At 44.6% G+C, this 16,747-nt stretch overlaps 4 protein-coding genes and 1 pseudogene across 3 annotated transcripts in view; 2 read left to right on the top strand and 3 right to left on the bottom strand.

The window, feature by feature from the left end:
* LOC134396268 (uncharacterized) overlaps nucleotides 1-16,747 on the bottom strand; it is an 853,762-nt gene that overhangs the window by 436,346 nt on the left and 400,669 nt on the right. The window contains 1 exon segment of the mRNA XM_063122688.1: nucleotides 1,686-1,791. Coding sequence (XP_062978758.1) covers nucleotides 1,686-1,791 — 106 coding nt within the window.
* Nucleotides 1-16,747, bottom strand: part of LOC134396322 (zinc finger protein 420-like) — a 412,724-nt gene that overhangs the window by 19,342 nt on the left and 376,635 nt on the right.
* The window catches only part of LOC134396306 (zinc finger protein 420-like), a 140,401-nt gene that overhangs the window by 46,717 nt on the left and 76,937 nt on the right, over nucleotides 1-16,747 (top strand). The window lies entirely within an intron of this gene.
* LOC134396365 (zinc finger protein ZFP2-like) overlaps nucleotides 1-16,747 on the top strand; it is a 100,918-nt pseudogene that overhangs the window by 34,849 nt on the left and 49,322 nt on the right.
* The window catches only part of LOC134396318 (zinc finger protein 345-like), a 334,491-nt gene continuing 332,211 nt past the window's right edge, over nucleotides 14,468-16,747 (bottom strand). The window contains exon 5 of the mRNA XM_063122766.1: nucleotides 14,468-16,609. Within this exon, the coding sequence (XP_062978836.1) occupies nucleotides 14,961-16,609 (1,649 nt within the window). The 3' untranslated portion in view covers nucleotides 14,468-14,960. The remainder of the gene's footprint in view (nucleotides 16,610-16,747) is intronic.

Genomic DNA, 16,747 nt, shown 5'->3' with positions numbered 1-16,747 from the left:
CACGTTACAGAGGGTTGGACTAGATGACCCTTGTGGTTCCTTCCAAATCCACAATCCAATGATTCTATGACTCTTAAGGAGTCCAGGATTGACTATGGAGCCATGCATTGGGAGCACAAGGGTCAAAGGGAAAGGAAAGAGAGTTGGAGGTAGAGCCCAGTAATTTCTACATAAAAAGAGCAGGGAAACCACATAAGGATAAGACCCGTGGCCTCCGATGTCCATATACCAACCCACGGATCTTGGGGGGAAACAGAATGAACTAATATATGGTGGTAAGTAGAATCTGATATGCATCACTGAGACCTGTTGGGATGAGACTCCTGATTGGAATATAGCCATTGAAAGGCAGGCCTTGTTCAAAGGGAAGAGGCCCAACAGGAAAGGAGGGTGAGTATTGTTATAGGTAAGGAAGGTCTTCACCTGTAGGGAACTCCTGAGAAAGGAAGCCCTGTAGAAAGCAAGTGGTTAAAGATGGAGTGAGGCACCAGAATATTACGGTTGTGGCAGTACTGTCCAGACCACTCAGCCCGGATCATCAAAAGACACGGATGATCCCAAAGTCAAAACAAGCATCTCCATCTCAGAGAGGCCATAAGAAGACCAACAGGAAAGGGTTGGAGAGGATGTGAGTGTGTTACCTACACTTTTGCTTGCATCACTTGGAGACCTTTCTCTGGACTAGACTATCCCAAGATAAAGGCCCAGGTACTGTTGCCCTCAATGACATTTGTATTATGCACAGACACAAAGAAAGAAGAGCGGAAATCCCACCTTCTAGGACCTGTCAAGAAGGCAATGAGGGAGACTTATCCAGAGGGGTCCCATTGCTTACCCAGAGAGGCCAGGATCCCACGATTCTCCTCCATGACTTCCGTGTGCAGAGTCCTCTGGACTGGATCCAGCAGAGCCAACTCCTCCTCCGAGAAATGCACAGCCACCTCTTCAAACGTCACCGGACCCTGAAAGCAGAACACGAAATGATGCTCTCTTTAAGCATTATGTAGCAATCCATGAAGGCAAGATGGTGAGGTCCTCTTTCTGAATGCCAGAGCTGCATGAGGGACATACGTGAGCAGTACGACAATGGAATCAGTTACCTAGGGAGGTTGTGGGCTCTCCCACACTAGAAGCATTCAAGAGGCAGCTGGAGAACCATCTGTCAGGGATGCTTTAGGGTAGATTCCGGCATTGAGCAGGGGGTTGGACTCGATGGCCTTGTAGGCCCCTTCCAACTCCGCTATTCTATGATTCTAGGCCTCCCAGCAGCCATCTTAGCGCAGAGCAAAGGCTAAAGGGGCAGGTTCTTCCAGGAAACAGAGGCCCCCAGGACTCCCCTACCTGCCCAAGCTGCGCAGAAACCGCTTCCACTCCACCACCAAGGGAAGGAGGCCTAGAAGGATCTCCCAGGGTCCATTCACTCTCTCTGTGGGTCTTTCTGCTCCCTGTGAGGAAGGCAAAGAAGATGAGAAGGTAAGTTATCATTCTTAAGCATGTCCGTTTTCATTGTTTTACTGCTATCAATGTTTGTCCCCATTACTAAACAATTTTTCCTTTTTGACTATATAGAGAAAAATAGTCTCTCTTCTCCTGCAAAATCAGGCTTGAGGAGAACTTTCAAGCAGCTCATGCACCTCAGGCATAATTGTGGGAGGGAGGCCATGGGGAAATATGTGAATCCTTACCCAGTGAGGAGGGTCCTCCGTCACCCTCTTCCAAGATCCCTCTGTCCAGCGGAGCCTTCTCTGCCTCAGGGAAATCTGTGGGCGCCTTGGCCAACTTCCCCTGCAGCTGGAACAGAAGGAAAGATCCCAGAGAGGGAAGGAGAGAAATGGGCCAGTTCAAGACCAAAGACAGCATTTCCCAATTGGTTTGAATTTTAGTCATCATTCTAAAGATGATCTATACTCCAAGTCATGGAATGTATTAATTCATTTCTTTATGTGTCCTCTGGAGCTAAGAGTTCCACCATGGCATAAGCAAAGCTCTTGAACAACCTCTGAAAACCAACCAGGAGGAAAGACAGAACCTCCCAGGCATTCCCTGATATCCAGCATCTTCCGCTGTGAACACACTCTGCCACCGGTTGAAGAAGGATCCCCTCCTTCCCCAGAACTTCACAAACCCATTCATAGGCTGTAGCCGTCCAGACAAGTAGCCATTCATAGCCTTTTTGTCCAGGAATTTGTCTAACCTCCATTTTGAACCGTCCACATACACTGGTAAGGAATTGCGTATTTTAACTATGCATTCTTAGTATAACTATCCTCTGAAGAGGACCTGCTCTACAAATTAGGAACACCCTTTCTTGGGGTGTGGGGTACATTAGAAATTGGGGCATCCCTTCCTTAGAGGACATGCAAAAACAAGCTGAGATAAGTATGAGGAACACAGTTCTCAGGATGAAATGCTCTCACCTGCTCTTGGTCCTCTGCCTGGCTCAGGAGGAAGCCTTCTGCCAGGGCCACTGCCTGGGAACTGGTCTCCACTCCACATTCTCTGACCCAGCTCTCCATCTCCAAGGGCAGGACAGCCAGGAACTGCTCTAGGACCACCAAATCCAGCATCTGAGCTTTCGTGAGCCTTTCTGGCTTCAGCCACTGGTGGCAAAGGTGGTGAAGTCGGCTGCAAAGCTCCCGGGGTCCCCCACCTTCCTTGTAGCACAAGTCTCTGAAGCCCTGGCGCTCTGTGTATGAGCAGGTGTTGCTCCTAGGCTGATCCTCTTGTACTCTTCTTCCCCAGGGCTCTGCACTGCAGAGGATGTTTCCTGCCTCAGGGCCAGCAAAGTTCTGTGCTTCCATCTTCACTCTGTTCTCCATCTGTGCTTCCACCAGGATTCAAAAGGCCTCCTTGCTTTGCTTCTAGTTTCTGTCTTGAGGAATTAAAATAAAGAGCTTAAATAACTTAAAAGTCAGTACCTGTCTCAGATGGATCTCTCCAACCCCAATCCCACAGAAATCAGACTCCTGGTTGAAAATGAGGTTCTGACTCTGCCCCAATGGGAGAGAGGGTGTAACCAGAGCGGACTTAAGGCTCTTAAAAATTTTAATATGATTGAAAGTTTATTTTAAAACTTGATCAAGAAACAGTGAATAAACAGGTCTGCTGATGAACCAGAGTTCTCTCCCCATCCATTCCATGGCTTCCCTTCTAAGCCCTCTCTGTTCTCAGCACTTGACGCTAACAGTGGGATCACTTTATAGGTAAAATTGCAGGAGATTGATTTCGAAGGCATTGAGACTGAAGGAGACAATGGGGACCCTGGTGCTCCTTAGCTAGATTTAAAACAGGGAGAGGAAACAAAATGTGCACATGGCACCAGAACAGCCTTTGGCCCACAGGTGGGATGTTCCTCCCCCCACCCAGGACCTTTCCGCTTCTGTCCCTGCCAGACACCCCCCCTTCTCCCCCCACTTTCTCTAGCCAGGTTTTGTCTTTGAATTTCCTGCAAGTGTTAATTCAGTCGAGATCTTCTCACATCCCGCAAACATCAGGGAATGTCTCAAGAAAAGGAAGAATCAGCCCCCTCGCCCAGCCCTCCCTTCTAGGATCCCCTAATGATGGGGCGGGGATGAGGTGCAAGGAGGGGGTCTCCAGGAGGGGCCCCAAGTGGGTCAGTCATCTTGGGGGGCGAGGGGGGGCTCTGGCTCTCTCTTCCCACCCTCCAACCCCCTGCCCTTTGCTCCCTCCCCTTCTTTGCTCCAGCCCTGGGGGGGGTCTCTTTCCACCCCCTTTCTTCTCCTACACCTCCTGGGACCCCTTGCATCTTGCAATCAACTGCATTTTGCTCTTTCCACCCCCTGGGACCCCCTTGCATTTTGCAATCACCTGCATTTTGCTCTTTCCACCCCCCTTTCCACCCCCTGGGACCCCCTTGCATCTTGCACCCACCTGCTCCTCTGCAGGGGAAGAGAGGATGAGGATGCAAACTCCATGCAAACCTCCCAGGCTGCTTTCCCAAGGTGGGGGGAGGGCGGAAGTGAGTGCATTCCATCAGCCTGGGCTCTTCACGGGCCTCTCAAGGACCCAGCTCACTCGCTCTCTTTAACCCTTTGACGGAGGCAACACCAAAGATGTGCAGAGATTTCTCCAAATGCTGTCCAGCGGAGCCTCTGTTGTTGTTTATTTGTTCAGTCGTTTCTGACTCTTCGTGACTTCATGGACCAGCCCACGCCAGAGCTTTCTGTCGGCTGTCGCCACCCCTAGCTCCCCCAAGGTCAAGTCTGTGACCTCCAGAATATCATCCATCCATCTTCCCTTGGTCGGCCCCTCTTCCTTTTGCCTTCCACTTTCCCTAGCATCAGCCTCTTCTCCAGGGTATCCTGTCTTCTCATTATGTGGCCAAAGTACTTCAGTTTTGCCTTTAATACCATTCCCTCAAGTGAGCAGTCTGGCTTTATTTCCTGGAGTATGGACTGGTTTGATCTTCTTGCAGTCCAAGGCACTCTCAGAATTTTCCTCCAACACCCCAGTTCAAAAGCATCTATCTTCCTTTGCTCAGCTTTCCTTATTATTATTATTATTATTATTATTATTATTATTATTATTATTATTAATTTATTTATATAGCACCATTAATGTACATGGTGCTGTACAGATTACACAGTAAATAGCAAGACCCTGCCGCATAGGCTTACAATCTAATAAAGTTGTAGTAAACAATAAGGAGGGAAAGAGAATGCAAACAGGCACAGGGAAGTGTAAACAGGCACCGGGTAGGGTGAAGCTAACAGTATAGAGTCAGAACAAACTCAATATTTAAAAGCTATAGGGAAAAGAAAAGTTTTTAGCTGAGTTTTAAAAGCTGCGGTTGAACTTGTAGTTCTCAAGTGTTCTGGAAGAGCGTTCCAGGCGTAAGGGGCAGCAGAAGAAAAAGGACGAAGCCGAGTAACTACGGGGAATACCATTGCTTTAACTATGCGGACCTTTGTTGTCAGCGTGGTGTCTCTGCTCTTAACTATTTTATCAAGATTTGTCATTGCTCTCCTCCCAAGAAGTAAACGTCTTCTGATTTCCTGGCTGCAGTCAGCGTCTGCAGAAATCTTTGCGCCCAGAAAAACGAAGTCTGTCACTGCCTCCACGTTTTCTCCCTCTATTTGCCAGTTATCAATCAAGCTGGTTGCCATAATTTTGGTTTTTTTGAGGTTTAACTGCAACCCAGCTTTTGCACTTTCTTCTTTCACCTTTGTCATAAGGCTCCTCAGCTCCTCCTCGCTTTCAGCCATCAAAGTGGCGTCATCTGCATATCTGAGATTGTTAATGTTTCTTCCTGCAATTTTAACTCCAGCCTTGGATTCGTCAAGCCCAGCACGTCGCATGATGTGTTCTGCATACAAGTTGAATAGATAAGGTGAGAGTATACAACCCTGCCGTACTCCTTTCCCAATCTTAAACCAGTCCGTTGTTCTGTGGTCCGTTCTTACCGTTGCTACTTGTTCGTTATACAGATTCCTCAGGAGGCAAACAAGATGACTTGGTATCCCCATACCACCAAGAACTTGCCACAGTTTGTTATGATCCACACAGTCAAAGGCTTTAAAATAGTCAATAAAACAGAAATAGATGTTTTTCTGGAACTCCCTGGCTTTCTCCATTATCCAGCGGATATTAGCAATTTGGTCTCTAGTTCCTCTGCCTTTTCTAAGCCCAGCTTGTACATCCGACAATTCTCGCTCCATGAATTGCTGGAGTCTACCTTGCAGGATCTTGAGCATTACCTTTCTGGCATGTGAAATAAGTGCCACTGTCCGATTGTTTGAATATTCTTTACTGTTTCCCTTTTTCGATATGGGGTATAAGTTGATTTTTTCCAGTCTGATGGCCATACTTGTGTTTTCCAAATTTGCTGGCATATGGCATGCATCACCTTGACAGCATCATCTTGCAATATTTTAAACAGTTCAGCTGGGATACCGTCATCTCCTGCTGCCTTGTTATTAGCAATGCTTCTTAAGGCCCATTCAACCTCACTCTTCAGGATGTCTGGCTCTAACTCACTGACCACACCGTCTGAGCTATCCCCGATATTATTATCCTTCTTATACAGATCTTCCGTATATTCTTGCCACCTTTTCTTGATCTCTTCTGTTTCTGTTAGGTCCTTGCCATCTTTGTTTTTGATCATACCCATTTTTGCCTGGAATTTACCTCCGATGTTTCTAATTTTCTGGAAGAGGTCTCTTGTCCTTCCTATTCTATTGTCTTCTTCCACTTCCGCGCATTGCTTGTTTAAAAATAATTCCTTATCTCTTCTGGCTAACCTCTGGAATTTTGTATTTAATTGGGCATATCTCCCCCTATCACTGTTGCCTTTTGCTTTCCTTCTTTCTTGGGCTACTACCAGTGTCTCAGCCGACAGCCATCTTGCCTTCTTGGTTTTCTTTTTCTTTGGGACGTTTTTTGTTGCCACCTCTTGGACAATGTTGCAAACTTCTGTCCATAGTTCTTCCGGGACCCTGTCTACTAAATCTAGTCCCTTAAATCTATTCTTCACTTCCACTGCATATTCATTAGGAATATTAGTGAGCTCATATCTAACTGATCTGTGGGTCTTCCCTATTCTCTTTAGTTTGATTCTAAATTGTGCAATAAGAAGTTCGTGATCTGAACTCTACTTCCCTTGCTTCTCTACTTCCCTTGCTCGGCTTCGTCCATTTTCGTCTGCTGCCCCTTACGCCTGGAATGCTCTTCCAGAACATTTGAGAACTACAAGTTCAACCGCAGCTTTTAAAGCTCAACTAAAAACTTTTCTTTTTCCTAAAGCTTTTAACACTTGATGTTGTGCAGACTTCTACTGTTACTTTCTACTGTTAGTTTTACCCTACCCTGTGCCTCCTTACCCTACCCTGTACCTGTTTGCATTCTCTTCCCTTCCTTATTGTTTTACTATGATTTTATTAGATTGTAAGCCTATGCGGCAGGGTCTTGCTATTTACCGTTTTACTCTGTACAGCACCATGTACATTGATGGTGCTATATAAATAAATAAATAATAATAATAATAATAATAATAATAATGAACTACAGTCAGCTCCAGGTCTTGTTTTTACCATCTGTATAGATGTCCGCCACCTTTGGCTGCAAAGGATGTAGTCAATCTGATTTCGGTGTCGGCCATCTGGTGAAGTCGATGTATAAAGCCGTCTTTTAGGTTGTTGGAAGAGAGTGTTAGTTATGCACAGTGAGTTGTCCTGGCAGAATTCTATCAGCCTATGTCCCGCTTCATTTTGTTCTCCTAGACCATGCTTACCTGTAATTCCAGATGTCATTTGACTGCCCACCTTAGCATTCCAGTCTCCTGTAACGAAGATAACATCTCTTTTTGGTGTATTATCCAGTAGGTGCTGCAGATCCTCATAGAACTGATCTACTTCTGCTTCTTCAGCATCTGTGGTTGGGGCATATATTTGGATCACTGTGATGTTAAATGGCTTACCCTGAATTCGAATTGAGATCATTCTATCATTTTTTGGATTGTATCCAAGCATTGCTTTAGCCACTTTATTAGGAGATCCTGGAAGGGAGGGCTGGGGGAGCGGATGTCTCCCTTTTCTCCAGACGTTCTCTGATGTTTGCAGGGTGTGAGAAGACCTCGACTGAATTAACACTTGCAGGAAACTCAAAGACAAATCCTGGCTAGAGGAAGTGGGGGGAGAAGGGGGTGTGTCTGGCAGGGACAGAAGCGGAAAGGTCCGGGGGAGGGGGGGAGGAACATCCCACCTGTGGGCCAAAGGCTGTTCTGGTGCCATGTGCATATTTTGTTTCCTCTCCCTCTTTTAAATCTAGCTAAGGAGCACCAGGGTCCCTATTGTCTCCTTCAGTCTCAATGCCTTTGAAATCAACCAGGTGCGCTTTTCCTTATAACGTGAGCCCGCTGGTTACATCCTCAGAGTGGGTGGAAATCACTGTTAGCTTCCATCGATTTTGGGTTCAAATGCTGAGAACAGAGAGGGCTTGGAAGGAAGCCATGGAACAGATGGAGAGAGAAACCCTGGTTCAGCATCAGACCTGTTTCTCCCTCCACCAAGGACCTTTCCGCTCCTGTCCCTCCCAGACGCCCCCCTTTCTCCGGCCTTCCCTTCCAGGATCCCCTAATGATGGGGCTGGAAGGAGGTGCAAGGCGGGGGTCTCCTGGAGGGGCCCCAAGTGGGTCAATCCCCTGGGGGCAGGAGGGTCTCTCTCTTCCCACTCACCCCCTGCCCTTGGCTGCCCTGGGGGCTCTTTCCACCCCCTGGGACCCCCTTGCATCTTGCACCCATCTGCTGCTCTGCAAGGGAAAAGAGGCTACAGGTGGGACCCAAATATAAAGGGGTCGTTCCCGCCTGTTCCATTCCATTCTGGCTTTTACACCATCCCGTTTTTGTTTAATGAATCATAAACTGTCGGGGGAATGAGGCAGAAAAATGGAAGCCTCTTTCATGGGGAAGGAAACTTTCAGGAAAGCGGAGGATGGATTTTGGCTCACCATTACCTCCACTCTTTCCCTGGAGCTGGGTGCAACATGGCCCTGACTCCTCACACCTGATACAGCAAACTTAGCAGTCATGGAATAAGAGGAAGAATAATAATATTTCTTACCCGCCTCTCCGTTTGGGTCGAGGCGGGGAACAACACTAAGTATAAAATACATAAAATACCGATTAAAAAATAGTATACATTGTTAAAACTTCCTAAGAACATCCTAAAAGCGTACTAAAATTCCATTGGATAGGCCCTGCCAGAAGACACCGGTCGTTATAGCTTTCTTAATGCGAAAAGACTGTTGCAGCATTGACAAAAGTGTTGAGGAGGTCCTCTTATGGGTCAGTAACTGGTTGAAGAACGGAAAGCAGAGATTGGCCCTGTTCAGACAACACACTAAACCACAATGTTTAACCACAAAGTGGTTAACAGAATGGATTCCATTAACCATTTTGAGGTTAAGCAGCGTGGTTAAGCGTGTTGTCTGAACGGGGCCAGTAGAAAGAAATGGTCAATTGTCCCATGGTGCGGAGCAAATAGTGGGGCGTGAGGTCTTGCTGCATTGTGGCTAATTATGTAGTGTATTTGAAATGGTTTAGGAATGTCTATCGCTTTAGAGGACTTGAAATTATTCTAAAGGTACTCACGGTGTTTATGCTGCAGGGACCAGGATTTGATAGTAGTAAGTGCTGATTGGCTGGTAGTTGGAAAGGCTGGATTAGTAGAAAGCCAGGAATCGGAGGAGGTAGCTCTGTGTGTGTGTGGATATATTGAAGGGCGGTAAGAGATGGGTTGGGTTTTTTTTTTAGAACTGTCAGGTAGTTTGAGGAAGGGGCAAAGTGGTTTATTATTTTGGAGGATTAGATTGAGGGAGGAGCATAGGTGTGTGCAGCACATTTCATCAGGGTGTACTCCTGGGGAATTATTTCTTTTCAAAACGTGAACATTTATTGAATACTCAGTCCTAAGTATCATAAGCTCCAGCAGAGGTGCAGCTCTGTAAAAAGTAGTGCTGTGCACCCCCTACCAGAACCATTTCAGAACCCGATCCAAACCTCCCCTGATCCGCTCCAGAACTGGGCTTCAGAGGTGCAGATCAGCCCGCTCCGCTTCGGACCCCGGGATCCGAAGCGGAGTGGTGCACAGCCCTAGTAAAAACTAAGAGAGCAAATTCATGGAGTTCGGGGGAATTTAAGTCAGAGGATCCCCTGGACTCTATTCAAAAGACACAAACTATAAACTCATAAACTATAAACATCTGTGAGAGAGGGTGTTCAATTTCAAGTTCCAGTCCAATTTCATTTTGAAATTAAAGGTGGCTGAGGTCATTTTATTGGTGTGCTTTTTAAAACTCTCACACACACTGTAAAGTCCTATTTTAAAGCCGCATATTATTATTATTATAATTTATTTATATAGCGCCATCAATGTACATGGTGCTGTACAGATTACACAGTAAATAGCAAGACCCTGCCACATAGGCTTACAATCTAATAAGGTTGTAGTAAACAATAAGGAGGGAAAGAGAATGCAAACAGGCACAGGGAAGTGTAAACAGGCACCGGGAGGGTGAAGCTAACAGTATAGAGTCAGAACAAACTCAACATTTAAAAGCTATAGGGAAAAGAAAAGTTTTTAGCTGAGTTTTAAAAGCTGTGATTGAGTTGCCAGGATTCGACCATTTTTGTCTGTCTCTTCTGCCAAGACTCTCGTTCACGCACTGGTTATCTCTCGGTTGGACTACTGCAACCTTCTTCTCTCTGGCCTTCCTTCATCTCACATCAGTCCGCTGGTCTCTGTCCACCACTCTGCCGCTAAGATCATCTTCTTGGCCCGCCGCTCTGACCATGTCACTCCACTTCTGAAATCTCTCCATTGGCTTCCAATTCACTCCAGAATCCAATATAAACTTCTCCTGCTGACCTTCAAAGCTCTTCACGGTCTAGCTCCTGCCTATCTCTCCTCTCTCATCTCAAACTATCGCCCCGCTCGTGCTCTCCGCTCCTCTGATGCCATGCTTCTCGCCTGCCCAAGGACCTCCACTTCCCTTACTCGGCTTCGTCCTTTTTCTTCTGCTGCCCCTTACGCCTGGAACGCTCTTCCAGAACACTTGAGAACTACAAACTCAATCACTGCTTTTAAAACTCAGCTAAAAACTTTTCTTTTCCCTATAGCCTTCAAATATTGAGTTTGTTCTGACTCTATACTGTTAGCTTCACCCTACCCGGTGCCTGTTTATTTATTTATTTATTACATTTTTATACCGCCCAATAGCCGAAGCTCTTTACACTTCCCTGTGCCTGTTTGCATTCTCCTTCCCTCTTTATTGTTTACTACAACTTATTAGATTGTAAGCCTATGCGGCAGGGTCTTGCTATTTACTGTGTTATCTGTACAGCACCATGTACACTGATGGTGCTATATAAATAAATAATAATAATAATAGGGCTTCTCGCCATTGTGCATTATGTGATATTTTTTAAGGCTCATACAACTGAAACGCTCTCCACGTTTTTTTCTTTTTTGGCTACATAGATCAAACAATATCTAAATTTATTAACATTTCAATTTCTGCTCGGTCTTAAAATATTAATTGGTCATTTACTACTTTAATACGCCTAAATTATTGCTTGCAATCCTAATTCCTCGCTCGCCAATTGACACCCCAAATATCATTTCAGACATGTTGGAAGGCAGCGTCGTTTCCTTAGAGCTAAGCACTCCAGAGCCCGGTAGATGCCGACGCAGGCCTGCACCCAGGGTCTACCGTGACCATGTTTAGATGACACGCTAAGCCCCTGCGGTTAAGCACTTTGAGCTAAAAATTACGGCATAGCGTCCTGTGTGAATCCTGACTTAGGAGGCCGTGTGACCCATTCCTCATCACGTGGGCTGAATAACCACGGTTTAAACACGCTGACTAAGATTTGCTGCAAAAGGGTTAACCTAACCATGGCTCAGCGTGTTGTCTGAACAGGCCCATTATTTGAAAATTCAATACATTTCATCTGTACCCCTTCAAACTTGTCTTTGTTCTTATGCCATCCTTACATTTTGCGTCAATTACTTAAGAAGTCCGCTCAGCTACGCTCTCAGATAGCACCTTCCTTATTTTTAATCTATACTTTTTATTCATTTGCCACAAAACAAGGACAAAAAACAGAGACATAAGGCAAAGGGGGAAAACAACACAATACACACCATACATTTTGCAACACAACACAGACGTCTACTATAATAAACACAGTTACAGAAGGCTATAAATCATTTGAAGCGATCATCAAGCTGGACGGCAGACATCAATTATCTCCAATTTACCAGAAACGAATTTCATCACCACAAGCTAGTATATATATATCATAGGCAAAATTGCAAATTTTATATAACCAAAAATTACATATAAAACCCACAAATAAATAAGTCATCCTTTTGCAGCTCTTGTATATATTCAATAAAAGGTTTCCAGTCCATTACGTAGGAGTCTACTGTTCTTTCATTTACTCACGCTGTTCATTTCGCCACCTCCGCCAATTCCAACACCTTAAGTAGCCATTCTTCCGTTGTTGGTACTTGCATTTTCTTCCAATATTGGGCATATAGCAGTCTTGCCGCTGCCACCATGTGTTGAACTAACAGTCCTTTTGCTTTTAATTGATCGTCCATAAGTCCAAGCAAAAACATTTCTGGTTTCATTTCTATATTTGTCTTTAAAATCTTTTGCATTAATCCATGTATTTTAACCCAGTACGCTTTTGCTTTTTTACAAGACCACCACATGTGATAAAACATACTTTCTTGTTCTTCACATTTCCAACAGTCCCCCAGGCAGCCACTGTACATTTTTGCTAACTTTGAAGGAGACATATACCATCTATACATCATCTTATAAAAAATTTCCTTTAATCTGACACTTAATGTATACTTTAAAACTTTTGTCCACATATTTTTCCATAGTTCAATTGGAATCTTATAAACCACATTATTTCCTCATCTAACCATACAATCCTTCCTTTGTTCTTTCTCCCTCTGGAGGTGACAGACTTGACCTTGGGGGAGCGACAGCCGACAGAAAGCTTTGGCCTGGGCTGGTACATGAAGTCACGAAGAGTCGGAAACGACTGAACGAATAAACAACAAAAACTCCAACTTTAATAATTTATACACTTGACCAATAAGATATTCGTCCTGGATCTGTAGATATGAAAACCATTGGCACATATGTTCCTCTTTTAACAATTCTTCTCTCGTTTTTAATTTACACTCTCCTTGGAATGTCTCCAAGACATCTCTATACTTTAACCACTTATGTCCACTCGATAGTTCTCTTCTGAAAAAGGCCTCTTGTGTCGATACCCACATTGGGATCTTCTGGTATAGTCATGATTTATATTTCTGCCATACATTCAGAATAGTACATCTAACAAAGTGATTATTAAAATCTACACTGACCTTCGCTTTCTCATACACAAGTATCCATGCCACCCAAATCTTATATCATGCCCCTCCAACTCTAATAGCCGCCTATTCTCCAACACTACTCTCAGATAGCACCTTTCAATATGAAGGCTTTTCCCATTCTTCCAGTATTTTACTATCTTATGTGAAGCGCCCAGAGAGCTATGCAGTGGTATACAAATGGAATAAATAAATTTAACAAGTCTAATCTCTTAAAACACTGATTTTCTAAATCGATTTACCTTAGGGCATGCCCACCACAAGTTTATTTATTTATTTATAACATTTGTATCCCACCCTACATCACTGTGATCTCAGGGCAGCATACAGATAAAATCCTACAACATAAAACAATAAATATACACAGCTAAAAACAAATTAAAATCTTAATCAAGTTAAAACCTATAATTTAAAAGCAGTAAATGGATGAAGAGCCTCGTGTGGCGCAGAGTGGTAAAACAGCAGTTTCTGCAGCTGAAACTCTCCGCACGGCCTGAGTTCGATCCCAGCGGAAGCTGGTTTCAGGCAGCCGGCTTGGGTTCACTCAGCCTTCCATCCTCCCGAGGTCGGTAAAATGAGTACCCAGTTAGCTGGGGGAAAGGTAATAACGGCCGGGGAAGGCAACGGCAAACCACCCCGCTATAAGGCCGGCCAAGAAAACGTCAGCGAAAGCTGGCATCCCTCCAAGAGTCAGCAATGACTCAGTGCTTGCACGAGAGGTTCCTTTCCTTTCAAATGGATGAAGGTTCCCTGCCAACAATATAAAACAATATACACAGCTAAAAACAAATTAAACCATTAATCAAGTTAAAACCTATAATTAAAAAGCAGTAAATGCATGATGGTTCCTTACCAACACTCTTTGTGAGTTACCATCTGTGGGTCAGTTTTACCATTACTTCCCAATTTTAAACTGAGATTGTTTTAAATGGAAAGTTATTCTGCAAAGCACTCCAAATTTCTTTCTCTGTGTGGATTCCAAGGTCTGTTTCCCACACCGTCCAGAGTGGGTCACTTATGACTGTTTCAGATACTACAATTCAATGAGGACCACAATCATGCATCCGAAACGATAAGACATTTATTGGGCCTGTTCACAAGACACATAAAACCCTGCTGGTTAAGGCTTTTTAGTTAAGACTTCAGGTTTCAGATGTTGTGTGCAATGCAGTTTGCTAAGCCCTGGTCACTTTCTAATCCCAGTCAGACCTTCTACAGCAGGGCGTGAAGAGTCACCGCACAGCTTGTGGTTAGGGCTCATCCCAGAGAATGACCGTCTCACCAACCACAGTCCCTGAAACTTCGTCTAAACACTTGCAGGAAAACGCACTCAGACTTTATCCCTTCCATGTGAACCCACTTGTTTACAAACATATCGTCTTCCATCAAGGGAATTCTACGTTGGAGTTGGTTGGTCTCAGAATATCATGCCAACATTGGGAATTCCCTAACCACCTTTCTCCTATTGCTTATGTAAGAGTAATTGATGTAATCAAGGAGCTTTAGTACCTAAAATAAATAAATTTATTTGTTTCTGCTAAAATTGTAGTGGGCTTTTAGTGATGGGTGAAATAGAAATAAATGTTTTGGAACCAACATCCTTTGAATGGCTCCTGAAGACTCCATTAGGCCTAACTGTTGCACCTTCCACTTCCCAGGGGCTTTTGAGTCGTGGCCCTTGCTTGCTGAAGAAAATGACAACCTGAGCATCGCTTTACACCCCCTGAGGCCTTGTAGGGCTTTTCCCCTGTGGGAATTGCAGGATGCGATTCCAGATGTGTCCTGTAAGGAAAGCTCTTTGCGCTTTCTAGGGCTTCAGGCTTGTGTGGATATTTTGACGTGCTTTAAGATTCACACTGTGATTGAAACTCTTTCCACAAACTGAGCACTGATAGGGTTTCTCACCTGTGTGGATGCTGTGTTGGTTACTAAGGTTCATGGTGAAACTGAAACGCTTTCCAAATTCAAATCATTCACAGCGCTTGGATCGTTTGAGAGGGATACTGCAATCAGTGACTGAATTGCATTCCAGACTCTGAGCAGTTTTATGGCTTCTCCTTTGTGTGAATTCTTTGATGTCTCTTTAGGGCTGCGCTGCGAGCAAAGCTTTTTCCGCACTCTAGGCATTTATAGGGCTTCTCCCCTGTGTGAATTCTTTGATGTTGATTAAGGTTGCTGCTCTGACTGAAGCTCTTTCCGCACTCCGGGCATTCATAGGGCTTCTCCCCTGTGTGATTTCTTTGATGTTGATTAAGTTTGCTGCTCTGACTGAATCTCTTTCCACACTCCGGGCATTCATAGGGCTTCTCCCCTGTATGATTTCTTTGATGTTGATTAAGGTTGCTGCTCTGACTGAATCTCTTTCCGCACTCTAGGCATTCATAGGGCTTCTCCCCTGTATGATTTCTTTGATGTTGATTAAGTTTGCTGCTCTGACTGAATCTCTCTCCGCACTCCAGGCATTCATAGGGCTTCTCGCCCGTGTGAATTCTTTGATGTCGATTAAGGTGGCTGCTCTTACTGAAGGTCTTTCCACACTCCAGGCATTCATAGGGCTTCTCCCCTGTGTGAATTCTTTGATGTTGATTAAGTTTGCTGCCCTGACTGAATCTTTTTCCGCACTCCAGGCATTCATAGGGCTTCTCGCCTGTGTGAATTCTTTGATGTTGATTAAGTTGGCTACTCTGACTGAAGGTCTTTCCACACTCCAGGCATTCATAAGGCTTCTCGCCTGTGTGAATTCTTTGATGTTCATTAAGGTGGCTGCTCTGACTGAATCTCTTTCCACACTCCAGGCATTCATAGGGCTTCTCGCCTGTGTGAATTCTTTGATGCCGATTAAGGTGGCTGCTCTTACTGAAGCTCTTTCCGCACTCCAGGCATCGATAGGGCTTCTCACCTGTGTGAATTCTTTGATGGTAATTAAGGGTGTTGCTCTGACTGAAGCTCTTTCCGCACTCCAGGCATTTGTAGGGCATCTCGCCCGTGTGAATTATTCGATGCAGCTTAAGTTGACCACTCTTACTGAACCTCTTTCCACACTCCAGGCATCGATAGGGCTTCTCACCTATGTGAACTCTTTGATGTTGATTAAGGTGGCTGCTCTTACTGAAGGTCCTTCCACACTCCAGGCATTCATAGGGCTTCTCCCCTGTGTGAATTCTTTGATGTTGATTAAGGATGTCGCTCTGACTGAATCTTTTTCCGCACTCCAGGCATTCATAGGGCTTCTCCCCTGTGTGAATTCTTTGATGTTTATTAAGGTTGCTGCGCTGACTGAACCTCTTTCCACACTCCAGGCATCGATAGGGCTTCTCACCTGTGTGAACGCTTTGATGTTGATTAAGGTTGCTGCTCTGACTGAAGCTCTTCCCACACTCCAGGCATTCATAGGGCTTCTCCCCTGTGTGAGTGCTTTGATGTATATTAAGCTTGCTGCTCTGACTGAAACTCTTTCCGCACTCCAGGCATTCATAGGGCTTCTCCCCTGTATGAATTCTTTGATGTCGCTTAACTTTTGAGTTGCAACTGAATTGCTTCTCACCCTCCAAGAACTGAAATCTTTTTTCTTCCATGTGAAATCGTTCTTCTATCAATGGAATGTCACAGAATTCTAACCCTTCCAAAAAAAGAGATTTGATTCCCCACGTCTCTTGAATTTCCGTTCCATTCTCCTTGCTGTCCCTGCAATCACCTGCAAGAAATAATAAGAATAATTCTTCCTGAAATCAGGGAACAAACCAAATTGATAAAAAAAAAATTGGTTGGAGAGGAAGATCCTTCCAAATATAATAAATATTAATGATATTTAATCATTGAATAAATACCTCCT

This window comes from Elgaria multicarinata, chromosome 3, assembly GCF_023053635.1.
Source record: "Elgaria multicarinata webbii isolate HBS135686 ecotype San Diego chromosome 3, rElgMul1.1.pri, whole genome shotgun sequence".
Lineage (NCBI taxonomy): Eukaryota > Metazoa > Chordata > Lepidosauria > Squamata > Anguidae > Elgaria > Elgaria multicarinata.
The sequence above is the reverse complement of the archived record's forward strand: the minus strand, read 5'-3'. Positions and strand labels throughout refer to the sequence as shown.